General features: G+C 32.0%; 1 protein-coding gene across 1 annotated transcript; it reads left to right on the top strand.

Moving 5' to 3' along the window:
* Window positions 1–14,774: 14,774 nt before the first annotated feature.
* LOC127729262 (cubilin homolog) lies at window positions 14,775–24,109 on the top strand. Its single transcript, XM_052236998.1, has 7 exons — window positions 14,775–14,865; window positions 16,552–16,673; window positions 16,912–17,085; window positions 18,231–18,321; window positions 19,060–19,184; window positions 19,822–20,181; window positions 22,601–24,109. Exons 2-7 carry the CDS (start codon window positions 16,604–16,606, stop codon window positions 22,669–22,671), a joined length of 891 nt encoding a protein of 296 aa, XP_052092958.1. The 5' UTR covers window positions 14,775–14,865; window positions 16,552–16,603; the 3' UTR covers window positions 22,672–24,109.
* Window positions 24,110–25,247: the final 1,138 nt, after the last annotated feature.

A 25,247-nucleotide genomic window follows, 5' to 3' on the forward strand; every position in this document is an offset into this window, starting at 1 on the left:
AATATGCACGAATCTTTGGTGAATTGTTTATATCTATTGACGTGAGCTCCCTTTCGTTTTTTTATAAATTTCGGATGTACCGTTTCCGAGTTTTGGGGTTTTATTTATTAAAAAAGGGGGGATTTTCCAGTTTTCGGACAATAATTCAAAAACAATTTCACCAATTTGCAAGAAACTTTGGTGAATTGTTTATTTCTATCGACATGAGCTCCCTTTTGATTTTTATGAATTTTAGACTATACTTTTTCGATTTTTATATTTGAAGTAACATCGAAGGTGAATGTATGACAAGGCCACTTTTGTGTCCCTTAAATACGAAAGACAAAAATTGTCAACATAAACATGCCAGACGGGTGCTGTGCTGGTGATAATATCATACTAAGTTCGACGTCTTTTCATTTTTCGTAAAAAGTAGCTGAAATTTTATTGTTTAAACACTAACTTTATAAATACGCAGTGATTGCGTTAAAATGTCAACAAATTTGAAAAGAAAACAAATATGCAATCAAACAATATGTTCTAATTTTGAGAGAGAGAGAGAGAGAGATTCAAGTTTTCTTTGTTCAACATTTTCTGTAAAAGTATACGTTTATTGAATAGTTCATTGCTATTTTAGAACGATAAGAAATATAAGTAGAATCTTGAACGAAATATAAATCTAAGATTTCTTTGTTCTCATATGTGCGGTTTTTGAATTAATGTGAAATGGAATGTGTTCTTTCCTGCAAAAAGAAATAGGAAATTTCAACATAATGATTATAAACAAAAAGGAGTACCATCATAGATGCACAAGAACACAATTGTGTAAATGTAAATATTCATTGCAAGAATGGGCAAATGTAAAAGAAAATGAGTATTTTGTTGTCGAAATGAACACCTGTTTTGTCCACTCATTTGCATCACTTCATCCAATCAAATATACAGAGGAAGACCTTTGAAGAACAAGTTGCAAACATATTTTCTCTAAAATTGAAGGAATATGTCTAGTGGATGGAATAATTTACACAAAAAGCTGAAACAGAAGAAAACTTAACTTCACATGAAAAGTCTGCAAATATGAACACAATACTATGAACACCACAAATGGTATGAGATTCAAATCGGTTGCTTATTAATGTATTGCAATGAAACAATATACAAAGAAAACAATACCTCAAGAAAAGAGTAAACTATATACTGTGCTTTGTCAATTTGTTCTTTCTTTTATGTTCAAATATCAGTCAGAATATGAAATATTTTTCAATTCTAGATCTCATAATGAAATAAACAAGACAAAGATTTCAAAACCGTAATTATTTCTTTTTAGAAAAGAATATGTAACACATGCATTTGACATGTCAAAGTATCATTTTATTTCAGTTAAATGATTTTATTTCATTGACTTCAATCCTTTTTATTGTAGTTTATTGACTTGCATGTCTAATATCTCATTAACTATTTTATAAATGTAAAACAGTTCACTTCCAAACAGAATTCATTTTAACATATATGTTACTGTATATTTATAATTTGAATCCCAAGGGATTCTATTTTGTCCCATATAATTTTATTTGTCCCATGGGATTTTATTTGTCCCATTGGATTTGTTTGGTCCCATGGGATAAAATAAATCCCATGGGATAATGCTCAAATTGCAAAAAAAATCTAGTCTAGAGCTTTAAACTTGGTATTTTATGAATCCCATGCTTGATTTTTTTGAATTTTAGATTTTACGTTTCCGAGTTGTGGGGTTTTATTCAATAAAAAAGGGGGATTTTCCAATTTTCTGACTATAATTAAAAAAATGCTTTGAGCAGTTTTCATGAAACTTTGGTAAATTGTTTATATCAATTGACGTGAGTTCCCTTTCGATTTTTATAAATTTTAGATTTTACGTTTCTGAGTTATGGGGTTTTATTCATTAAAAAGGGGGATTTTCCAGTTTTCGGACAATAACTCAAAAGTGCTTTGAGCAGTTTTCATTAAACTTTGGTGACTGGTTTATATCTATCAAAATAACCTCCCTTTAGTTTTTTTTATAAATTTCTGATATGACATTGAGGAGTTATGGTACTTTATTCTTTGAAAAGCGACGGGCGTATCATGCGCTCATGGCGCAGCTCTTTATTTAATTGAGTTTCGGGATGTTTTGTAGTCTGTTGTTTGTCTTATTTCTTTTAGCCATAGTGATGTATATCTATCGTCGACTAATGATTTATAACAAACCTTTGTTAAATTGTCCATTTATAAATTCATTAATTATTAAGAAACTTAGGTTTCAACTCCCTCAAGCAAAGTTGACCTTAGATGGATTTGACTTTTATTTTATGTCCATTTTGGTCATATAGCTCTTCAACTCTTTCGGTTCTTATACATCATTGGCTTTCAAATATTCGGCTTTAAGCGTTCCTGATGAAGGTAAATCAAGAAAAGCGCTTCGGACGCATGAAATTTAGAAAGTGTTGTTTTCATTTTTTACTGATTTACCCGTTATTTGTATCTTCCCCTTTTTACTAGAAATTCGTTGTATACATTTTTGTATAGATAATTTTTAGATATACTAAGTTATGAATTGTCCTTATAATATAAGGTTTCATATCTAAAGCAAACTTTTTTATACTAGTGTGCCTGATATAGAGGTGTTTAATTTTTCCATACTAAAAAAAAGTCAACAATTGAAACTGAATGGTAATGCTATGTTTCTTCTTCTTTTCAGGTAAGGAACCGGATTCAAAACTGAATGTGATTGGTTCCGCGCGAAAACTTTGCGCAATGTCGGGCAACACAGAAAGTTCTCTCTTGGCTATTTACATTTAAAAACGTTCGCAATATTATACAATTAAAATTATGTACAACTGGTGTTGCCTAGTTCTTTTCAGAGCATGCCTTTAGGGCAGCCCCGAATTCCTCAACTGTGTTGGCCGATGAAACTGATGTTGGTAAATTGTTCCAATCCCTCATGGTCCTTGGAAAGAAAGATTGACCGTAGGCCATCTGTACATGTTCTTTCTTGGTAGAAGTGGTTTTTACCTCTGGTCCGGTTATCATTTGGGGTCAAATATTGGTGAGGTCTATGTCTACAAGATTATGCTGGATCTTGAATAGCAAACATAGTCTGTTTGTTTTCCTCCGTTCTTCGAGGCTTTTCCATTTTAGAGTTTTAACCATGTTTGTGTCACAGCCAGGTGTTCGGTCTGTGTAGTTGTTGTTCACAAATCGTGCTGCTCTTTTCTGTACCTGTTCTGTTGCTTTGATCTTATTTTGGGTTGTTGGATCCCATACTGTGCATGCATATTCCACTGCAGGTCTTACCATGGATACATATGCAGCTGCCTTTACGGATTTTGTACAGCCTTTGAGATTTCTGCGTATAAATCCTAAAGTTCTATTACCTTTGCCAACTGTACTATCTATGTATTTATCCCAGATTAGGTTGTTGCTGATTGTTACTCCAAGGTATTTGCTAGCTTCATTTTTGTCTAGAGTATGACCGTGTAGTTCGTATGTTGTTTGAATTACTAGTAGATTTTTCGGTGATATTCGGAACCAGTGGTTTTATGAGGTTTCGAATTTTTAACAGTTTGTGGACTCCGTTGGTGCTAATTTTTATGTCCTTCATGGTGGAGTATGGACTTCTTCCTTTATTTGGGAAGTTATTAAGGTTTTCTTTGGTAAATCTTGACTGAAATTGATAGTTTAGAATGTCAGTTTTACTCTTGTTGTCGCTTTGAAGAAATCCAATTTTGTTTTTTTAACGGTGCAACTCCTGTCCATTATTGGCCTTTGCTCTTGATATATGACCTGAATTTCTTTGCGTTGTCTTTATAGTCAGAGCTGACTTCCTCCATATATTTCTTGTTGGCTTGCCTGATTTCCAACTGTACTTCTTGTTATAGCCATTTTATACCTGTCCTTGTCTCTTTTCTTTTTAGTTTTTCTAGCCTTCTTGTGTGCTTTTTGTCTCTGGTTTATTTTGCGTCTAACAGTTGTGTTTATCCATGGATGGGTGTGTTTTCCTTGAGTCATTTTTGATGGTACTCTTTTCTCTATTGTGGTTTTTATGGCTGTTTTGAATGCCTGCCACAAAGACTCAACATTTCTGTCGTTTATGTTTTTGAATGTTCTTATGAAGGTTTGAAGATCTTCCTTTATTTTGTGTATTTCAGCTTGTTTCCATATGAATATTTTTCTTCTAACTGGTTTAGGTTTAAGTGGTTTACAAGCCATATCTAGGAGGACGATGCCATGGTTGCTGTTTATTCTACTGTACTTGGCCTAGGTTCTCTAGCAATAGGATCAAATTTACAGTTCAAAGAGACAATAAAGCAAACTGCATCTCGAAAAAATGATCAATTGGTATTGTGAATGAGTAAACCATTTCGAATTAGCACAATGGTATCTCAAAATAGATATAATATATAATAGTTAGAAAAACTTAGTAAATAACATGATGACTTTGCATGTCAAAAACAATAATTAATCACTTGACCTTATTTTGTTACAAATGAAAGATGATGTTTACTAGGTTGCAGAATCTTGTAAACAAAATTCTTAGGATTTACTTTAATTGAAAAATAATTGTGAACAAGACCAAGGAACATGTAAAACGTATTATATTTAACGTTTTTGTGTGTCAGATAAACAACATAAGATCATTATGTTGAGAAGTCGTGTAACAGGTTCGTGGACTAAAGGTTATAATTTTAAGTATCATACATTAAATCTCTCCGGAGAATATCCTGTTTAGATATAAGTTTTCTAATAATTTATAATAAATACAAATACAAATTTATCAACTGTCAGTAGCATGATACAGTAACATGTTTGAGTAACACCTTTTATGGACTGAAAAATTCATAAGAAATTCAGGGATCGGAAAGAATGTCACGGTTGTTTTCAGATGTGGTTTCGTTCTTTCATGAAGATTCGAACAAATAATGTACAATTCATCATCCGAACCAATGCATTGATATTTTATAATTTACCTATCAAAAGATTGCACAAATAAATACATGTGTCAAATTCCTAACTTCGTACAGTAGGCCAATGGAGGAACGTCAAGAACTAAAGTTTTAGCAGTCTTAGATTGCACTACTATAGCTCTTAAACGTAAGGGACATCAAAGAAAAAAAAACATCTTAGGTCAACAATGGTAAACATTGCTCGAGGAGTTCTAAATCATATGCAACATTGACAAAATATACGTTAAGGAGGCAAAGTATAACCACACTGCATGAAAGGATTACATTGAAATCATTATCTATAATTTGAATGAACTATGAATGTACAAATAGGAATCATTTAACTTACATCTTACCCATATACAAAATGATCGTTAACGTTATAATCTAGATATATGATCCCTTTTAACATACGTGTATTTAGAATCTTCTAATTGTGAGTTAATTGTATTATTCCTCTGAACAATATAACACTCTACATATCTTACATTATATAAGTGTTGCTGAAATTTTAGTTGATTCGGCTAAACAGTCGTTACCAATTAACAACCTTATCGGACGACATTGGGCAAAACAAGTAAAAGAGATATAACTGATTAAAAAGAAAAATGTTGCAACTTTTTATTCGATTCTTCAAGCTTACAGAAATATAATAATGATTATTTCTCAAACAACATAAGGTTATAAGGCAGAACTACATTATTAATTAGGGGTATTACTGATCATAAATTTTCTTTTATGCGTGTTCACACATAGTTGATTATGGCACCCTATTGAGATCAGACATCGCTACGACACGAAAAGTGAAAAAGTCGGATTACTATAATCATCAATGATATGGAATGTTCTTTCATTGTCTGAAGTAGTAGTATACGTTCGTTACAGAGTCCCATAGATCGGGAATGGTCCGGAGAGTTCGGCCAGCACTCCCGTCCCGTAACAGTATGAGTTTTATTCCCACTCTTTTAGACTGGGGACGAATTTATATCTGACATAAAGCGTTGACACCAATCTCATTAAAATATAGACCTCTGATAAGCCGATATATACGAGCACGCGAGTTAATATGGATCAGAATTTTTATCAGATTGCGTTGACACTAATGTATTGTTTAATATAAAAATTTGTAAGGGTTCCGCGGAACCCAGTGTCTCGCCTACTTTTGCTGTTAATCACAGGCTCAACAAAAATGATGAAAAAAATTAATAAAAATATTCCTCTATATACTATCTTTTGATTGTAAGTAGCTTCTGTCCAAGTTTGGTAAAAATCCAGGATAGTTTATGAATCTAATAAATGTTTTAAAAACTTAAACTGCAGACTGTATGTAATGTTAACTGGAAGAAAAACTAAGTCCATTTATAAGTAAAATACGGAAAAAATGGAACAAAATTTAATCAAAAACTTCTTTCTAGATACTAGCTTTTAATCATAAACAAGCTTTTCCATGTTTGGTACAAATCCAGGATAGTTTAAGAAAGTTGTTAAAATTTTAAAAACTTTAACCACAGAGTGAATGTAATGTTAACTGGCAGAAAAACTAAGTCCATTTATAAGTAAAATACGGAAAAAATGGATTTTTGTTTTACAAAATTTACTTCTGGATACTATCTTATGATCATAAACAAGCTTCTTTCCAAGTTTGGTAGAAATCCAGGATAGTTTAAGAAAGTTATTAAAATTTCAAAAACTTTAACCACAGAGTGAATGTAATGTTTCCTGGCAGAAAAACTAAGTCCATTTATAAGTAAAATACGGAAAAAATGGATTTTTTTTTACAAAATTTACTTTTGAATATTATCTTATGATCATAAACAAGCTTCTGTCCAAGTTTGGTAGACATCCAGGATAGTTTAAGAAAGTTATTAAAATTTCAAAAACTTTAACCACAGAGTGAATATGTGGACGCCGCCGCCGCCGCCGACGACGACGACGACGCCGACGGAATGTAGGATCGCTATGTCTCGCTTTTTTGACAAAAGTCGAAGGCTCGACAAAAATGAGGAGATGGTGTATGATTACCTAAGGGACAACTATCCACCAGATTTAAAATGAAGTGGTAGTGAGCAATTATAGGCCACCGTACAGCCTTCAACAATGAAAAAAACGCACACCGCTTAGTCGGCTATAAAGGCCCCGACATGAAGAGGGTGTTAAACAATTCAATCGAGAAAACTAACACCTAATTTATAACAAAACGATTTACGAAAAACAAATATGACAGACATGAACCTAAGACAATCACTCAACTACAGGCTCCTGACTTGGGACAGACACATAAAGAATGTGGCGGGATTAAATATTTTTTTGAGCGCTCAACAATCCCCTAACTTTGGACAGTGGTGTAACAGCACTACATAAGAACAAACTGTAAAAATCAGTAGCAATGGACCTAACTTTAAAGGTCGGTACGAGGAATAAAAACAACTAACTTAAAATCGATAGACACAAAGCACTGAAATAAGAGTACTTATAGTTACTGAAAGTTAGCTTAAATAAAAATAAGGAGATGTGGTATGATTGCCAATGAGACAAATGTCCACAAAAGTACAAATGAAGTGGATGTAAGCAATTATAGGCAACCGCACGGCTTTCACCATAGGAAAAATCCATACCTTATAGTCGGCTTTAAAAGGCCTCGACATGAAAAATATGAAAAAATTCAATTGAAAAAACTAACAAAAGCCAATCACAAGTAATAAGTAAATCATGTTCTCCCAGACTTAAGTATCAATCATTACACATCCAACGGATTTAGTGTAAAGACGTCATAAACATTCTGAGAAACGCATGACATTGTGCAATGCCAAAATTTAAGTCAACAGTATCAACAGGATGTGGGACCATGAGTTCTCATAACTGTAGACTGGTTCCGATCGCAATATTCAGTATGTTACACATATACCAATACCTCGTGACAGCGTATGGCTATCAGCTAATACCTGGAACGTAGTACCGGGAACCAGAATATCATAACTGTACACATATAGCAATAAATATCTAGTTATGTTTTAAAATTAAAAAAAAAAACGAATTTAATGTCTAAACCGATAAAAACAGTATTCAAAGATTTTACTACTGACAGTTTTATTACCTCTGGATGTCTTTTTTGTGTTAATGCGTTGTTGGGTTGCTGTCTCATTTATATACATACATTTTTCATTTAATTAGTACACGTTATAGATGCATGAAGTTATCATATATCATATTCTGACTGAGTGTAAAGCTTTCTGAAGCTGGTCATAGTCCAGAAGTTCAGGCAGGTTAAGCAGGTTCACAGATGTTCTTTTAAAAAAGGACATCTCTTTTTCTCTCTCAATTTCTGCTTATCTGAAAAAAGAAGAGAAAGTTGATAGGGAACTTCTACATGAAAAGCCTACATAGAATCATATCAGTACCCTGTAACATACAAAACATGACTAAATTAAAGAGTGAAGCTGCAATAATTTTATCTATGTTTACGTTGGACTATCGTTTACATGATACTTTTATTTTTATTTTCAAGTGGAATTGGGAAAAAGGAATTTCTTTCAATGCTTCACAGTGAAATTGCTGCAGAATGTTCGTGTACAGACCTAAAAAATGTAATCTCGCCCTGTCTCTTGTGGATAGTTGTCTCATTGGCAATCATACCACATTTTCTTTTTTTATATTCATGAACTAATTGCTACTTGATGCTTACCAAACACCATTAACTGCTTCTTGCTTATCAATCAATCAATCAATCAATCAATCAATCAATCAATCAATCAATCAATCAATCAATCAATCAATCAATCAATCAATCAATCAATCAAGTGAAGCCTGTGTTAACCGAAAGACAAGATTGATTATTGCAAGGACTGTAGGAAACAAAAGAAGTAATACATTTAAGCGGCTTTAGGTAACCTAAGGTAGGTGAAGGTAGTCAACTTTTGAGCGCTATGATTGGATGTAAGGGTTAATTCCTTTTTTTATTAATGAATAACTGCAGTGTGTATATTTACAATATCAATTTTGAAACACAATGAAATATTTTCTTGAAAATTATTAACAAAGACTTCCTAATTTTTCTTAAATTTGACGTAAAATGACGGGGTCATGGATACTACAAACAAGCTCCGTTCGAAGATGGTCATGGTACTATTTGACTTCAACTTCTTAAACAGAATAGTTCTAATATCACACATAACTGTTTTGTCCAGAATTTTATTATAAAAAGTGTCAAATTTAAAAAATGTTAGTAATGTCGCCAATGGACAGTCTTACATCCAAACCCTTCAGAGTGAAAATTTCATATCTTCTCTCAATTATAAAATGGTTAATTAAAGCTGTAAATCTGTCATCTGATGATAAAAGGACAGATAATATTCCTTAACAAACAGATGTTTAAAACAAAAAACTGAGTTTGTAATAACAGTAGAGATGATAATACACAATGTGCCAATTTCTGATATAACCATTCCAGGACAGGACCGATGAAATTAATTGGAATTTTGATTATTCTTACATTTTTATAACTAATCATGGAAATTAAATATAAAAAAGGATGAAGGAAAGTTTGTGATGTTATATTTCCCTACACATTATTTTTTTTTATTTTCATTTGTCTTCCAATAATTTTTAATTTGTAATACATGTTTACATTTGTAATTAACGAAATATTCACATTCGTATTTACTATTAATTCCTTCATGCAACAATTACCACCAATGATCAAGAAAACTAAACATGTGGTATTCGTCAACTAACAAACTTATAATTAGAGTAACAAATTTATTTGAATATTTTGTGTTTTCTAAGTGGTGTTGGTGATAAGCTGATTTTCCATCCAACATCATTTTGATGCAAATTCTTGGGCTTAGTTGTAGGACTGTGGAGGAAAAAATACTACAATTTTCCCTGTATCACGACCAGTAAAGAAAAACAATGAAAAATAGGAGTTTTTGGTTTAAATCTTTCATGAACCAAACTATGTAGCATATGAATACATTGTTGACAAATAGATATATCTCCCAACCCGGAGAAACATAATCACAAAATTGATAATTATTCACACCTCCGACAACCGGGAAAACAAGCAGAATAAATATCTCTTCATAAACCATTTGATAAAAAATAACCCAATTATTTATATGAGCAGAAGTAATTTTATCGCAATTAATGTGATAAACATATTACTGACACAAATACCAAACATGTACAATAAATAACCTATCAAAACTGTTCTCCCCAAAATATAGTTTACCTACATACACAAAACTAACGGACACTGAATCAAATTTTACCTGGGATTCTGTCAGTTGAACCATTAGTACGTGATTACAAAAATCATGCCCACAGTTTCGCTTTTACTAAGTTTAATTTTAGGAATATTTGTATACAAAGGTAAGTTAAACTATTGCATTTTAAAAGTGCACAACAGACTAAAATATAGGTCTTTATTTTAAATGGTTTTTCATAGTAGTGTTGTCTTTATTCCCGACTAGAACGGACTTAACCATTGGATATGTCCTTAATTTAAGTCTGGGAAAATATAATTTAATTTTTAAATTGAAATTGGTCTAGAACTACCTTCCAGAAACTGCGAGTATTCTTAGATCGGTTAATTGTGTCTTTGTCTTTTTCTTAGTTTTTTTGTCGGCTATCAGTGCCTATCTGATGAGTCAGATCTGTTCAAACTGATTTTTATTGGTATTCATATTTTGAGCTGTTACACCACTGTGTACCAGATAAGGGGAAGGTCGCGCTAACACACATGTTAACCCGGCCACATTCTTGTGCCTGTCCCAAATTCAAATAAGGAGACTATAATTCAGTGGTTGTCGTTGGTTGATGTCTGCCTTATATATTTCGAGCAGATATCTCTTTCGAATTGTTTCTCATTTTGTAAGGTCGGGATCTTTTATAGCTTATACGGCATCGGTTTTGTTCATTGTTGAAGGTCGTGGCGTGTCCTATAGAGGTATACATCCTCGTCAGTTTGTATCTAGTGGATAGTTGTCTAATTGGCAATCATACCACATCTTCTTATTTTCATATTGTAACATTTGAGTTCACAAACGGATCTCAAATATGAGATGATTATTCTGTATTTAGACTTTCATTATTCCATTTTAATTGATATGACATTAATACATAGTGTTGCCTTGATATCAAAATTTATATAATTCTACTACTTTATATTGTGAAAAAAGAATGTGTCGCTGAAACGCGTATTCTGACTATGCGGTATAGGTTTTGCTCATTGTTGAAGGCCTTTTAGTGATCTATAGTTGTTAACTTATTTGTAATTTGGTCTCTGTTGGAGAGTTGTTTCATTGGCAATCATATATACCACATCCTCTTACTTTTAGATTGATATATTTATTTTACTCTAAAATAGACTAAAAATCTGACCCTAAAATGAGTTATACTTTGATCCTTATACGTCCGATTTTTTTTCGCTAGAGTGCTAAAATATCATATCTATTCGCTAAACTTTTCTCTTTGGACAACTTTCACGAAAATGAAAAAAAATAATCTGTAATATATACTGAAACAAACAAAGGGCTTTACGTAGGCAATTACAAAGTCTATAAAAATAATTTTAGCGGACTATTTCGGAAATTATAAACTGTCAAACATTTATTTCTGAATAATATATATTTTCAATATAGAATGTATAATTAATGTGTAGGTGTAGTTGATTATGTCTGTCAGTAAGTATCTCAACATTGGTTATTATGGGAGGAAAATGTAATATGGTCATTAACTATAAAAATGAATGTAAAGTGGTTCGAGTAGATTGAAAAAAAATTGCATGTAATGTCCATACCGCTGCTGGTGGACTGCTATTCCCCGAGGATATCATCAATCGAGTAGTCAGTGCTTCAGTGCTCATATGATATATGCATGTAATGTCCATACCGCTGCTGGTGGACTGCTAGTCCCCGAGGGTATCATCAATCGAGTAGTCAGTGCTTCAGTGCTCATATGATATATGACATATCTTACTTATATTCTCTGATAATAAATTTATAAATTATTTAGAAACTAAGGTTCTTCCTCCCCTAAAAAAGCATAAGAAAGACTTTTGCTATTCTTTCCATGTCCATTTTGGTCATAAAGTTCCTCAGACACGTATACAAGTACTTTGATATTCTTGGACCTTCAAATTTTTGGGTATGAATGTTCCTGGTGAAGGTAAACTCAGAAAAGCGCCCCGGACGCACCAAATATAGAAATGAAGAAATTGTTATTTTCATTTCCTTGCACTGGGTCGATACAGCTGCTGATGGACTGTTACTGTAGTTCGGGATGGTATCATCAGTTCATTTTTTATTTTCTGGCCTTAAATTTTTCATGTTTCTTTTGAAAATAAAACTCCTCCCTTATTGAACTACTTAAAGATCATTGGCACAGGGTTCCTGATAAATTCTTATCTAGAAAAGTGCTATTTTTATAATCTAATGTCGCAGAGTCTTCTAAGGGGACAACACTCTTTTCGTAAGAACATTTATTTTCAATCTTTGCAATGAACGTATTTTGATTTTTGCGACAACACTGCATGAATAACATCTTGACATTTAACATATATAGTTACTACACGAAAACTCAAAAGACATACCTCTGAAACATAGTCGGTAATATTGTTTTTAACAACTGAAAAAATATTGCAAGAAGATAGTGGAATTTGTGTCTTCGTAATTTTTTAACAATTAATCAAAATATACAAATATAAAAATACGAATTGCTAGAATATCTTCATTAGTTAAAACCAGTTTAATATGACTTGAATCCCATGCAAAATATTTGCCAACAAACAACCTAGTTCATCTTGTGAAAACATGATTGACCAAAATATGATTAATTGTAAAGATTCATCGAGGGCTTGATGCATGTGAAATATATGTTATTTCAGATCATAGGTGATCGTATTCTTTCATCAATTGCTGAAACAAATGTTAATTATTTTTTATTAATTTTTTATGTCAAAGAAGCGTTTATGAGATATACAATGATGAATGAACAGTATGATAACGTTTTAAACCTCAGATATACCATGTATACTAAGATTGACCTAACATTTTATTACATGACATAAAAATACTAGATTTCTCCATGACCTATATTGTCAAATAATGAAAGAGACTAGTCATATTACATGTCATTTTCACTTTAATGTGAAGGTTCGGACATTTTTTAGTATCATAATGTTTCATATATATATAGAGTGAATAGGTGTGATTTTGAAGCACATTTCATTGTAAGTGGCGATTCCAATATTGTGTATTAAATTGAGAAGAAAAATGTAGGTACATTATAAATGTAATGCAAGGGAAATACAAAAGCACAAAATAACGTTTTTAATTGCTGAGCTTCTTCTTGATACCTCCCCTCAAGTCTTCCATACAATATTCTGTTGAAACAACATACTCACCCATAGTCAAAGAAAAATGAAGAAATGACAAACAATGATCCTCAATTATTTCTACGAAAAACTAAAATTTAGTTACACGAACCCCGCCAAAAAACAAAATGAAGTCAAAGGCTCATAAATGGTAAGCTTTTCGTATTGGAATCCGTCATGTGACTTATGTCAAATAAAGATCCGTTTTTAATTCGCAGTCGGCAATTGTCATAGATGAAGAAGAGAGGATTGTATTGTGATAGGACAAATAAAACCTATTCATGGTCTTTTAGGAATTTTTCGATATGTCAATCAATTCACAATGGCATCCATCAGGCTTTCAAAGAGTTGGCGTCAACAAAATTTTTGATATTCTTAAATAGTCCATGTCTTATTTATTGGAGAGATTGCAAAAAGTTTATATTGGAATTACATTATTTGATAAAAACTGGTATACCCAAGGCTCTATGATATGTCCTTTTTTTATTTATCATATACGTTAAAAATTTACCTCCTTGTTTAAAAACTCCTCTATGAATTTTAGGCAGACGATTCTACATTATACGAAAGTTCTGATGATTTTAACACTTTAAACAATTACCTTCAACGTAATATAGATTGGTGTTTTGAAAATTGTATGCAATTACCTCCACGTAAACGTTAATCTATGATAATAGGATCACGAAAAAAAGAAAAAATAAAACAAAAAATCTTGGCGTTACTGTGGATAATGATTTAAACGGGACAAAGCAAATGAACAAGATGTTATGTATACTATCAAGTAGAATCAATTTTTTAGTACATATTTACAAGTATCTGCCTAAGAATGTACGAAATTCAATTGTATATTTTAATACATATATTCTACAAACATTTGACCATTTTTGTACGATATGGGGAAACAGTAATTTAGTAGTTTGTACAGATAAAAAAAAAACAAACATATTAAAGAGGTCAGCAAATTAAACATGTTAAAGCTATTTGAAAAGCTGACATAATGACACTATCATCGTTCCTATTTAGTAGTGTAAAATAATTCGAAATTTAGAAAATAGATAAATATCAGAAAGCTATTCTGGTATTTAAATCTTTAAACCTCCTCATTTTGAAGTGAAACATTCCCTTGGCGTTAAACATTAATCCATTTTCGTAATTGAAACACTCCTTTGACGTTCAGCATCATCTTTGATAACCTTCTTGGACGTTAAACACCTATCTATTATCATCATTGATACAGTCCTGGTGTAATTTCACATCATATCGCTGTTAAGTATCATAAATCATATTAATAATGAAATAAAAAAACAAACAAACCATGAATTGACAAAAGACAAAAACTATGTGCGTATTCATAGCTTTTACATTGAAATATAGGTAACAACATTTACAATCATGCATATCCGATACCAAATAGAGTTCCAATATCTTAAATAGCATCATTATATTTTATGACACAGGTCATTGTGAATGTGGAGAAAGACTGCCAGTAACACTGAAATCATTCAAGCCAACTGTTATAACATCACCTGGTTTTTACAATGGTTCCTATGAAGCGTGAGTACCACTAATAAAGTTTACATAAATTATATCTTTTTTTCATTTGATAGCTATTAAACCCTAATCGATTCCCCCCATTATAATTATCAATGATTGTCTGTCAGTTACGTGGACATCAATACTTGTATCATATGAAACTGATATTCAGGGAAATATTTATCGTGGGAACAATCGAAACTCTTGCAGTCTTAACGTAGGAACAATCGAAACTCTTACAATCTTATCGTAGAATCAATATAAACTTGTACATTCTAATCGTGGGAATAACTGAAACACTAAGACTGTATTCGTGGAAACAAAAAATATTTTGCAGACTTATCGTGGGATCAATCGAAACTCTTACAATCTTATCGTGGGATCAATCGAAACTCTTACAATCTTATCGTGGGATCAATCGAAACTCTTACAATCTTATCGTGGAAACAATAGAAACTTGAACATTCTAATCGTGGGAACAATAGAAAATCTTACATTTTTATCGTGCGAACAATCGATACTCCAACATTTTTATTATGGGAACAATCGAAACTCGTGCAATCTTATTGTGGAATCAATAGAAACTCGTACATTATAATCATCGGAACAATCGAAACACATACACTGTGTTCGTGGAAACAATAGATACTATTACATACTTATCGTAGGAACAATCGAAAATCCTATACAAATATCTTATTCATGGGAACAATCTAAACTCCTAAACAAGTATTCTTTTTCGTGGGAACGTTTACTGATCGTTGTAACAAAGTTAAGTACAATATGAATTATATGACATTTTATCTACTAAAATCAAGTTACACGTAATACTTAATATTTTCAAACGAATGATATTCTGATTGCAACCACTAAATACTTACTATCTAGGAGTTGTACCTCCTATCAATCATTGTATTATTATAGTCGTTTTAAATATTCTTTATACACCAATAGATAGTTATATCTGTAAATCTTAGTCATACATCATCTGTTTAAGCGTGCAACTGTAAGGTGTTGCTAAAAGCACACCCGGAACTGTTTATAATATTCCTAATACATCAATAGCACAGGCACTTGTTTCGGTCAATGGCGGGTCTACTATCCACACTTGTACGAAAAATCCTGATTTTTCGTACAAGTGTGGATAGTAAACCCCCCATTTACAGAAACAAGTGCCTGTGATCAATATATAGTTATGTCTGTATGCTAGTCATACCTCATCTGTTTAAGCCTGCGACTGTTCATTTGTAAGTTCTGGTTAAGCTTTCATGCAAATTTCATGAAAAAAGTACTGTAAATTTGACCTTAAATGAATTTAATAGACAAGCAAAGGATATGGGGTATCCATCCAGTACACAAAATCAGTACATGCACAGCAAAAACCACATAAAAATCAAAGGAACAGCGCTTGTATTGCTGTTCTTCATCTCAAATTCACAGTGAGGCCTTCAACACGGAGCAAAAAAAAACACTCACCTCACTGCAAGTTTAAGACGGCTTGAGCAGAATGGCTATATTAAGGTCTCTTTTGGTCATATTTTTCATCACATGTTTAGATACATCTATGGCTTTGAAATATTTGAGTTTGAGCATTCTTGATGAAGGTAAGTCCAGAAAAGCGCTTTGGACGCACGAAATTTAAAAGTGTTATTTTCATTTGATGTACACAAGATGCACTGGCAAAATCCTTTTTTTTCTATTTTGTAGGAACACTACATGTTCGTGGATTATCAAAACTGAAGCAAACACACCAACTGACATGAAAATACTTCTTCAGATAGATATTTGGAAAATGAAATGCCCGCGTGACTATGTGCGAGTATATTTAGGTATATTATATCATTATAACTTTAATAAAAAGTCTTAGAAATTAGTAATTTAAATACCATTTAAAGGCAAACTCTTTCCTCAATATCAGAATTTTTTTTAGATAATGATTTTTTTGTATTAGAATTATATTGCTGAAACAAAATGATTTTTCTCTTATTTAATGTAATCATGGCTAAAAAAAAATTATGCCTATATATTTATAATTAAGTATTTTATGATACATTTATTCTTTTTAAGGAGAAAGTTCCTCCGGTTTAACGGTTTTTGATGAATTTGATTGCAAAACCGACTTCAATATAACAAAACCGATACTGATTACTGGTTCAGTGTATGTAGAATTTAAGTCGGGGGACTTTGAATCAGACCCAGGGATTGGATTCATGATGAAGTTTCTCCCAGCACATGATTCATGTAAGTGATATTCATCTTCATGTTGTTTTTTTGCAAAAACATGCAAAAAATCTTAAACATTTGATAAATTAAGATATAGACCACTTAATGGGTTTAAAGTAAAAAATACTCAACCATGTAAACAATCAGCAGTACTCGTTTATATCATTCTATTGTTGGTTCTCATACATTTTATGCATATTGAGGACTAGATAAAAATAACTGGAAATTGGTAGCAACAAATAATTTTATATGCCATTAAAACAATAGTAAATTATAAGGGCTAGGAATTTAGCTGATGATTTACGAGATCTTTACCATGCAAAAAGGATGGTTTATCTTAATTTATGTTCTAAATTAAACGTTCCTTATCAGATGGGCAGTAATCCCCCTCTAAGGTCAGCTAAATCGGTTGTTATGTCGGTTGGATTTAAGGCATAACCAGATTTATAAGTATCGTAAAAACATTATATGAGAGATGCCTCTTATGTTTTTTTTTACTAACATAAACACAGAAACTGTCAGTTAATCCATTCTTTATCAAACTGTCTAGAACTTAGCCATAGAACTTAACTAGTCTAAGAAATTAACAAGAATAAGAAGCATATCAATAGATAGCATTATTGAATCAGGTAACAGCTTTAACAACAATAACGAAAAGGCAAATTTTTGAGAGTGCAATTGTCGAATTGCATCACTTTAGTACTGTGTGAAGGTAATAACGGGATGCATTTGAACCTTTAAGTAGGAGAATCAAATACTTAAATATATCAACATTTCATGAACGTGAAATGTGTATGAATATTGTGTCCTTGAGGGTTATATTATATACTGTTTAAGGAACTTTCAAATATGCCCTTGCATAGGCGGATCCAGGGGGTGGGGTGGGGGGCCTGGCGGGCCCGGCCCCCCTTTCGTGAGAAAAATTTGGTTGATTATATAGGGAATCACTGAAGCATGACTGTAGAGTGCCCCCACTTATGGTAGTCAGTGCCACCCCCTCCTCTTTTATAAAAAGTTCTGGATCCGCCACTGCCTTGTCACCATTTTTATCAACTAACATTTTCATTATTTATAATTCAATGATAATTTGATGTAATGCTAAGGTTGCTATACTGTATAACTGTCTTTCTGATTTAGTTTTTTTAACCTATCATTTCTTTAAGCTGGTACCGGCTGTCAAATGACACAGAAGTTGTTAGCTGAGGAAACCGAGCAATTCATAACGAGTCCAAGATTTCCTGATGACTATCCATTGTGAGTTACTTATCTGTAATGTAATGCTGTAGTACAAAAATACATATATACACTCTAAATGCAACCGTTTATTTTATATACGCATTTAGTTTGCTTCGATTGTTATAGTAACATCATCTTGACTTTGTTGATTGTTACGGAATATATTTGTCAAATATGACCAAATTCTGTAGTAAAAATCTAGGTTTTCTGGCCTTGGTATGGTACGTATTTGGCATTTAAACAGCTCAGCGGAGAATATTCATAATCATCGGACAGTAATTGAGTACAAGATAGAGGAGATAAATTACTACACTTATGTCGGACAGCAATTGACCGTACCATACGATTTATCACAGGATCATTGCAAGTTTTAAACAAGATGGGTATCAATGGTGGTTGAGGAGTATAATACCCTACCGGAGCAAATGCGTTCACTACTATTTTTTTTTATTGATTTTTGTCATACGCAATGCTTTTGCTTTGGTGCTTTTGTGGACTAATGTTTTCTCTTGTCTATTATTGTAAGAGCATATAAAAATAGTGCCGTTCTCATCATGCAACGTAATTCGTGAATATTATCCATTGTAGCTTTATAAGTCGTCATACTTGTCGTTTCAAATCACCATCACCACTCACACGAACATGTAAATAATATGATATAAGAAAATGTGTTAACAAGGGACCAAGCGTCTAACATTTCAAATACAAGTAATTTCGAAACTCTAATAATCTTTATAAATCTTATATATAAAACAGGAACAGTGATTGTAGTTGGAATATAACAGTCAACGGAACAGATTCTGTACAGTTAGTTGTGTATTTACTGGACGTAGACCAAAATGATAACTGTTCTTATCACCGGTTACATATAACTACGAATGGTTAGTTGTTTTTCCCAAGTATGAACTTAACATCATTACATGTTTACTTGAACATTCGTACACATATAGATTGTACATTTGCTATAATTCAAAAGTAATGCAAAAAAAAAAAAAAAAAAACGTAATTTCTTGACTTGAAAGTCTAGTTTAGTAAAGCTATGTCATTGCTTGAACGGGCTCTCTAATTTCTTTTAAACTATTTTTACATAATCTGCATAGTTAATTAATTGTTTGGTGTTTAGCAACATTGGCATTCAAGTTACATTTAACATTTGTCTGAAAATAGCATCTACCAATTGAAAATATCGCAGACAATGTTTTTTGAATTTATCGTTCAAAGATTTTGATATACACGAAGCGCCATATTTGCAAATGACAGTGTCTTCAAGTTTTGAAGAAGTCCATTGGTATTTAACTGTCGAGTGTTTGCTTTGTCATTGACGTATACTCCGTAAAAAAAATCGCTAAAAAGTGTTATACAAACGTAAATGTATGTCAAATGAAAAAAAAAATGCATTTAAATTTTGAAAGATTACCACTTAAAATATTGGGAAAATCCAATGTTTTTCCAAGGTTATAAAGTACACGGTGTAAAATTACTGCTTTTAAAGCAAATGTTATGAAAATATTGTTTTAGATTCCAGTACTATATTATGTGATCGTAGAGAATGGAACAGAACAACGATTGTTGATAAATCTATAAGCATTACCTTCAAAACTGACTCAAAGAACAGAAGAGCTGGATTTCTGATTGGGTATAAATCCGTACTGGTAACAACCACCACAGAAGTCACAACGGCTGCCACTACAGTACCAGTCACTATCCCACCTCAGTATTGGGATTATTGGTGGCCAGACAATAAACCGTTTCCAGACTATTACTATTATGACTATGGACTAAATCCAAACGTCGTAGTGGATCCATTCCCTACACCAGCCGTAGTGGATCCGATCCATACAATTTATACAGCAGCTCCGGTTACAACAACGGAAACAAGTAAGATTTTTATTTAAAAGTCATTCTGTTGTTTCTACAAGATAAGTTTGGCAAGTCCCCCGGGGATAACATCAACGGTTCATAAGACAGTACTTTGGTACTGTCGTGATATCATTTATAACATTCGATTCCTTTGATACATTTATATATTATAATAAACTAAGATTTTAACTCCATCGGGCAAAGTTAGCCTCATATATAGCTATTCTTTTTAGGGTCATTTGTTCATACAGCTCTTTATGTGTTAAAGTAATTATCCATTCTTGGTAAATCCAGAAAAGCGTTTATTCTAGGCAATGGAATAATCACGAGAAAGAAGACGTTTATACTATTTCCGAATGGATTGAGGCTGTGAGGTCGTTGATAAAAATCAGAACTAAAAAAATGAATGGGTCTCTGAAAACGCCAGCTAGATCAATCTTTAAAGACCCAATGTTGCGAACCTGTCCTGCCTCCATGAAAAATATGTAGTTGTCTTTGCAGATAAAGCCTCCAACAACATCGTTTTTGTGTGTAAATCACATTACACTAACTGCTTGATAAATGAATTAGGTATTGACAATTCACTTGGAAACTCAACTTATACCCCTACAACACTTACCAAGGAAGAAATCATGAAAACTCATAGGTCCTTTCTATGTTCCTTTGGAATTTCAACCAAAGACGAAGAATTGGATCTTATTTCACTTTGTTGGATACCTAAATTACATAAATGTCCTTACAAACAACGTCTTAAAATTGCTCCACGAAACCTCTTTCTAAATTATTAACATCAATTTTATCAGCAATCAAAGCCGGGATTCAAAGTTTTTGTGAAAATACCTATTCTAGAGGTGTCGTTGATCAGATGGTGATACTTAAAAATTCCAAAGATCTGTACGAGTTCATACAATATAAGACTCTTTCATCTTGCAATAGTATCATTTGACTTTTCTACCCTTTACACAAGTATTCCCCATTCCAAACTAAAAGACAAATTGAAAGAGTTGGTCCTGCTTTGTCTCATGAAAAACAATGGCCAACGTATCTTGTTTTAGGGAGGAATAAATCGTACTTTGTAAAAAAAAAAAAAAAAAAAAAAAGTACTCTGATTCAAACAAAAAGTTCTCTGAAACTGATTTATTAAGATGCTTGATTTTTTGATTGACAACATGTTTGTTACTTTTGGGGGACGTGTTTTTCTACAAACAATTGGCATTGTTTGGTATTTTAGCCGTGCCTTTTTCGAAAACTCCAAAGCAGTGTTATTTGGGTATAACTAAAACTTATCCAGACACATTCTGTTTTTCAACAATTGACAGACACGAATCGTGTTTTGAAACTATTTTGCAAATGTGTAAATATTCCCTGCTTAACAGTTTTAAAATTGTTATCTATTTTACCGACTCCAGAGAATAATATGCATTTTAAATGCAGTACCCCATTGTAACCACTTAAAATATCTGATGCACACATTAAACAAACCAAAACTATTCAAACTTATTTCAAAAGCCAAAACCATTTCAAATATTTCAAATTATTTCAAATTATTTGTATATATATGTTTAACTCATATTAACCATTGAATGTTAAAATGTGAGGCTGTTTTTTTTATAGTTATTATATACTTGTTTTTAATCTTCTTCTATATTAGATTAGATTATCAACACGACAATTGATATACATTTCGATGCATTTTGCGTTAACTGATGAAATATAATTGTATAAGTATTAAGGTGGTACCTAACACTACAGGGAGATAACTCTGTAGAAATCAGCTAAACGTTTTAATCATGTTGTATTGTTAAGGAAATATCAAGATTCTCAATGATCAAAATTAGTGTTTGTCAAACTGCTATATAACCAGTGAAATTTTTCTGATAAAGTGGTTGGTTCAAATTATTTGAAATTTTTATATTTTTGTCAAGGGGTCAAAGTAAACATTTTGTCAAATTTTTAGGAAAATTAAACGAGCCAAATTAGTATTAGTCAAGGTGTTGGGTACCACCTTAACTGATCAAACACAAGCGTGTTGCAAATGAATGTGAAATACTTTGATGACGGTTCTCTGTCTGTTCGTTTTGTTCAATTAACCTTGGTGTTGTCCTTAAGAAATAACACCAGATAAAGTTTATTTTGTTAAAAGACAGTCTTTATAATAAATAAATAAACTCATCATAGATACCAGGATTTAAATTTTGTACGCCAGACGCGCGTTCGTTTACAAACTGACTCATCAGTGACGCTCAAATAAAAAAAGATAAAAAGGGAAATTTAATTACGAAGTTGAAGAGCATTGAGGACAAACACTTCCGAAAGGTTTTGTCAAATACAGCTGAGGTAATCTATTTCTGAGGAAAAATGCTTAGTATTTCGAATAAATTCAAAATTCTAAAAAGGGTTAATTTATAATTATGAACTGATCAATATTTTTTTTTAGTTCCACTTATACCAAATACAGGATTCTGGGATAATTGGATTTCACCATTGCTGTACTACTGGATGTTTTGAATGTATTTCATCCCCAAAGTCTACATCATTGATGAAATAGATACATTACTTTCGTAGCAAGATCAAGATTGGCTTAAAATCTAATGTTTGCGGTAAAAAAACAATTGCAAATGATTTCTACAAAACATTTTAAAGTCATTGTTTTATAAGATTATCATGAACGTCTGTGAATGCTTTGTATGATATATATGACATAATGAATATCATTATATACTTTGTAACTTACTTTTTGTTTAGTTTCTTTTCGATTAATTGTTGTATAGTTGGAGAACATATTGTAAACAAATGCAAACATTGTATATATGCCATTTTTGTAATACAATATTAGCATTATATTCACACTTTATCCAATTTTTTTCTTGTTTTTTTTTCTATTCTGTCGTAAACCTTTTTTTTCCAAATGAATGTTTAGTTCTGTTCTTAAAGTTTATATAGATGTTTTATCTGTCCTAGTCGTTAATTTTCTTTTCTTCATGCTTGGCAATGTTCATGTTATTGTAATTATCCATATTCATTTGATATTTTTATATCAGATTAAAAAGCAAGTGAATAAATAAAACCATTGAAAGCGTGAAAATAAGAAAAAGCATAGTATCAATTCAAAAAAAATATATTATCTTCCTTTAAACATGCCCTTAGTTGAACAACAACGATTGATTTTAAATGCGAGTTTCGATTCGCTGTTCATCATTATATCTTTCGTTTTATTAGTAATTTTGATTTGAACATATACATGATGCTTATGGGATCACCATTTTGCAATTCCTATTTTCGTGTCTGTTTACTAGAATGATGCAGTCTGGAAATGAATGAAACCACGTTAAGGCTAATGTATGGCAATGTGTTGCCATTGGAAAGATTCCATGTGAAAGTTATGTTATATGATGAATGTTGTCATTGGTTACATGACAGTTTTCGGTCATATTGGGAAAAGTTTTAAATTCCAGCTCGAATGCCTATTAATGTCTTTGAATAAGTAAAATAGGAATTTAATAACAAAGCTATTTTTACTTATTTTTTAATGATATTTGATAGAATGCCCCTTTACCTAATTTAATTGTACACATACTTAGATAACATTTGTCAGATAAATCAATCATTAAAAAATGTGTATATATATTATATATAATTTTATCCTGCAATCAGCCAACTATTGTACAAATAACAGGTACACAAATAAATATTCGCTGTACAAATAAAGTCTCCTGTTACCCCTCTTCCATGTTGAGCAAGCGGTAATGTGGATATTTCTTTTTGCGTACCTGTTCATTTTGGGGTCCTCTTCGCGGTCCGCGTTTAAACTATGTCGATTTCTTTGAAAAATTAGAGACAATGATTTAGATTTTAACAACTAAAGTAAACTAAACTAAATTTCTGGCTAAAAACAATATATGTACATTATCGGAAAATATAAAATTTATTTGTACTCGCTACGAAACAGGAGAAAAGGTCGGCGAGCCTCGCTTTTCGTCCTGTTTCTAAAGCTCATACAAATCAATTTTATATTTTCCGACAATGCACATATATTGTATATCTGTAATGTACTTAAAAGTAGAAATGCTATTAAACATATAAACTAATATTGAAATCAGGTTGAAGCAAACAAAGAACACTTTGTTTGACTATTTATTGCCTATATAACATCAATTGCTGCCATTTTAATTGGTCTTTGTATACCATGTAGTTGCATTCGGAACTATCATGGAGTTACATTTATCTTGGGTACAACAAAAGTGACAAGAAAAGGCATTCGGATTTGTAACTACTCCATAACGTTTACAATAATCCAGACCAGCCGACTCTGTTATCCACTTATTTTCACATGTAGCTAAATCAACGCATATGAAAAAAATATATGTAATGTCTTTAACTCTATGTTCTCTGTTGTAAAAAAATGCCTGCACATCAAATATTTTCATGTAATATAACCGAACACTAAAGGTAATTTCATAAATATATATTGATAAAGTACCCTAGAAGTAGAAATCTATAAATTGATAATAGATTGAAACAACAATGCTTAATACCACCCAAGAATAGTTATAAATTTGCTGATTATATGCTGGAATTTTTTTAAAGACTATTTAGTAGGTCTTTACACTAAATCTATTGGATGCGTACTGATTGATTTGTCTGTGAAACACGATTTATTTGTAAGTTGTTTTTGGCTGTGTGTCGATCTGATGAGTCAAGCTTATTTTAACTGGTTTTAATATTTTTTTCTTATGTTGTGCTTTTACATCACTAACCCAGGTTAGAGGTAGGATTGAACGTTCGGTAACATTTTAAACACCGCCACATTCTGTATGTGTCTGTACCAAATCAGTAGCCTTTAATTCAGTGGTTGTCGTGGTCGCTGTCTATCATATTTGTTTTTGTATATTGTTTTGTACATAAATCAGACCATTGCTTTTTCGTTTGAATTGTTTAACATTTTTTCAGTATACGTCTTTTTATTTCTGCCTCTACGGTATGGGTTTTGCTAATAAATGAAGGCCGTACGACTACCTTTAGTGTATTACATCAACGCTATTTGGTCTATGGTGGAGAGGTTTCTTATTGGCAATCATACCACA

This window comes from Mytilus californianus, unplaced genomic scaffold (assembly GCF_021869535.1).
Source record: "Mytilus californianus isolate M0D057914Y unplaced genomic scaffold, xbMytCali1.0.p SCAF_2, whole genome shotgun sequence".
Lineage (NCBI taxonomy): Eukaryota > Metazoa > Mollusca > Bivalvia > Mytilida > Mytilidae > Mytilus > Mytilus californianus.

Bases quoted from the DNA above. Each gene is read 5' to 3' on its own strand.
- LOC127729262 (XM_052236998.1), top strand. From the start codon at position 16,604: ATGAAAATACTTCTTCAGATAGATATTTGGAAAATGAAATGCCCGCGT. The intron at 18,322-19,059 runs GTGAGTTACTTA...TATATAAAACAG, and splicing joins TTTCCTGATGACTATCCATT to GAACAGTGATTGTAGTTGGA. The intron at 19,185-19,821 runs GTTAGTTGTTTT...ATATTGTTTTAG, and splicing joins GTTACATATAACTACGAATG to ATTCCAGTACTATATTATGT.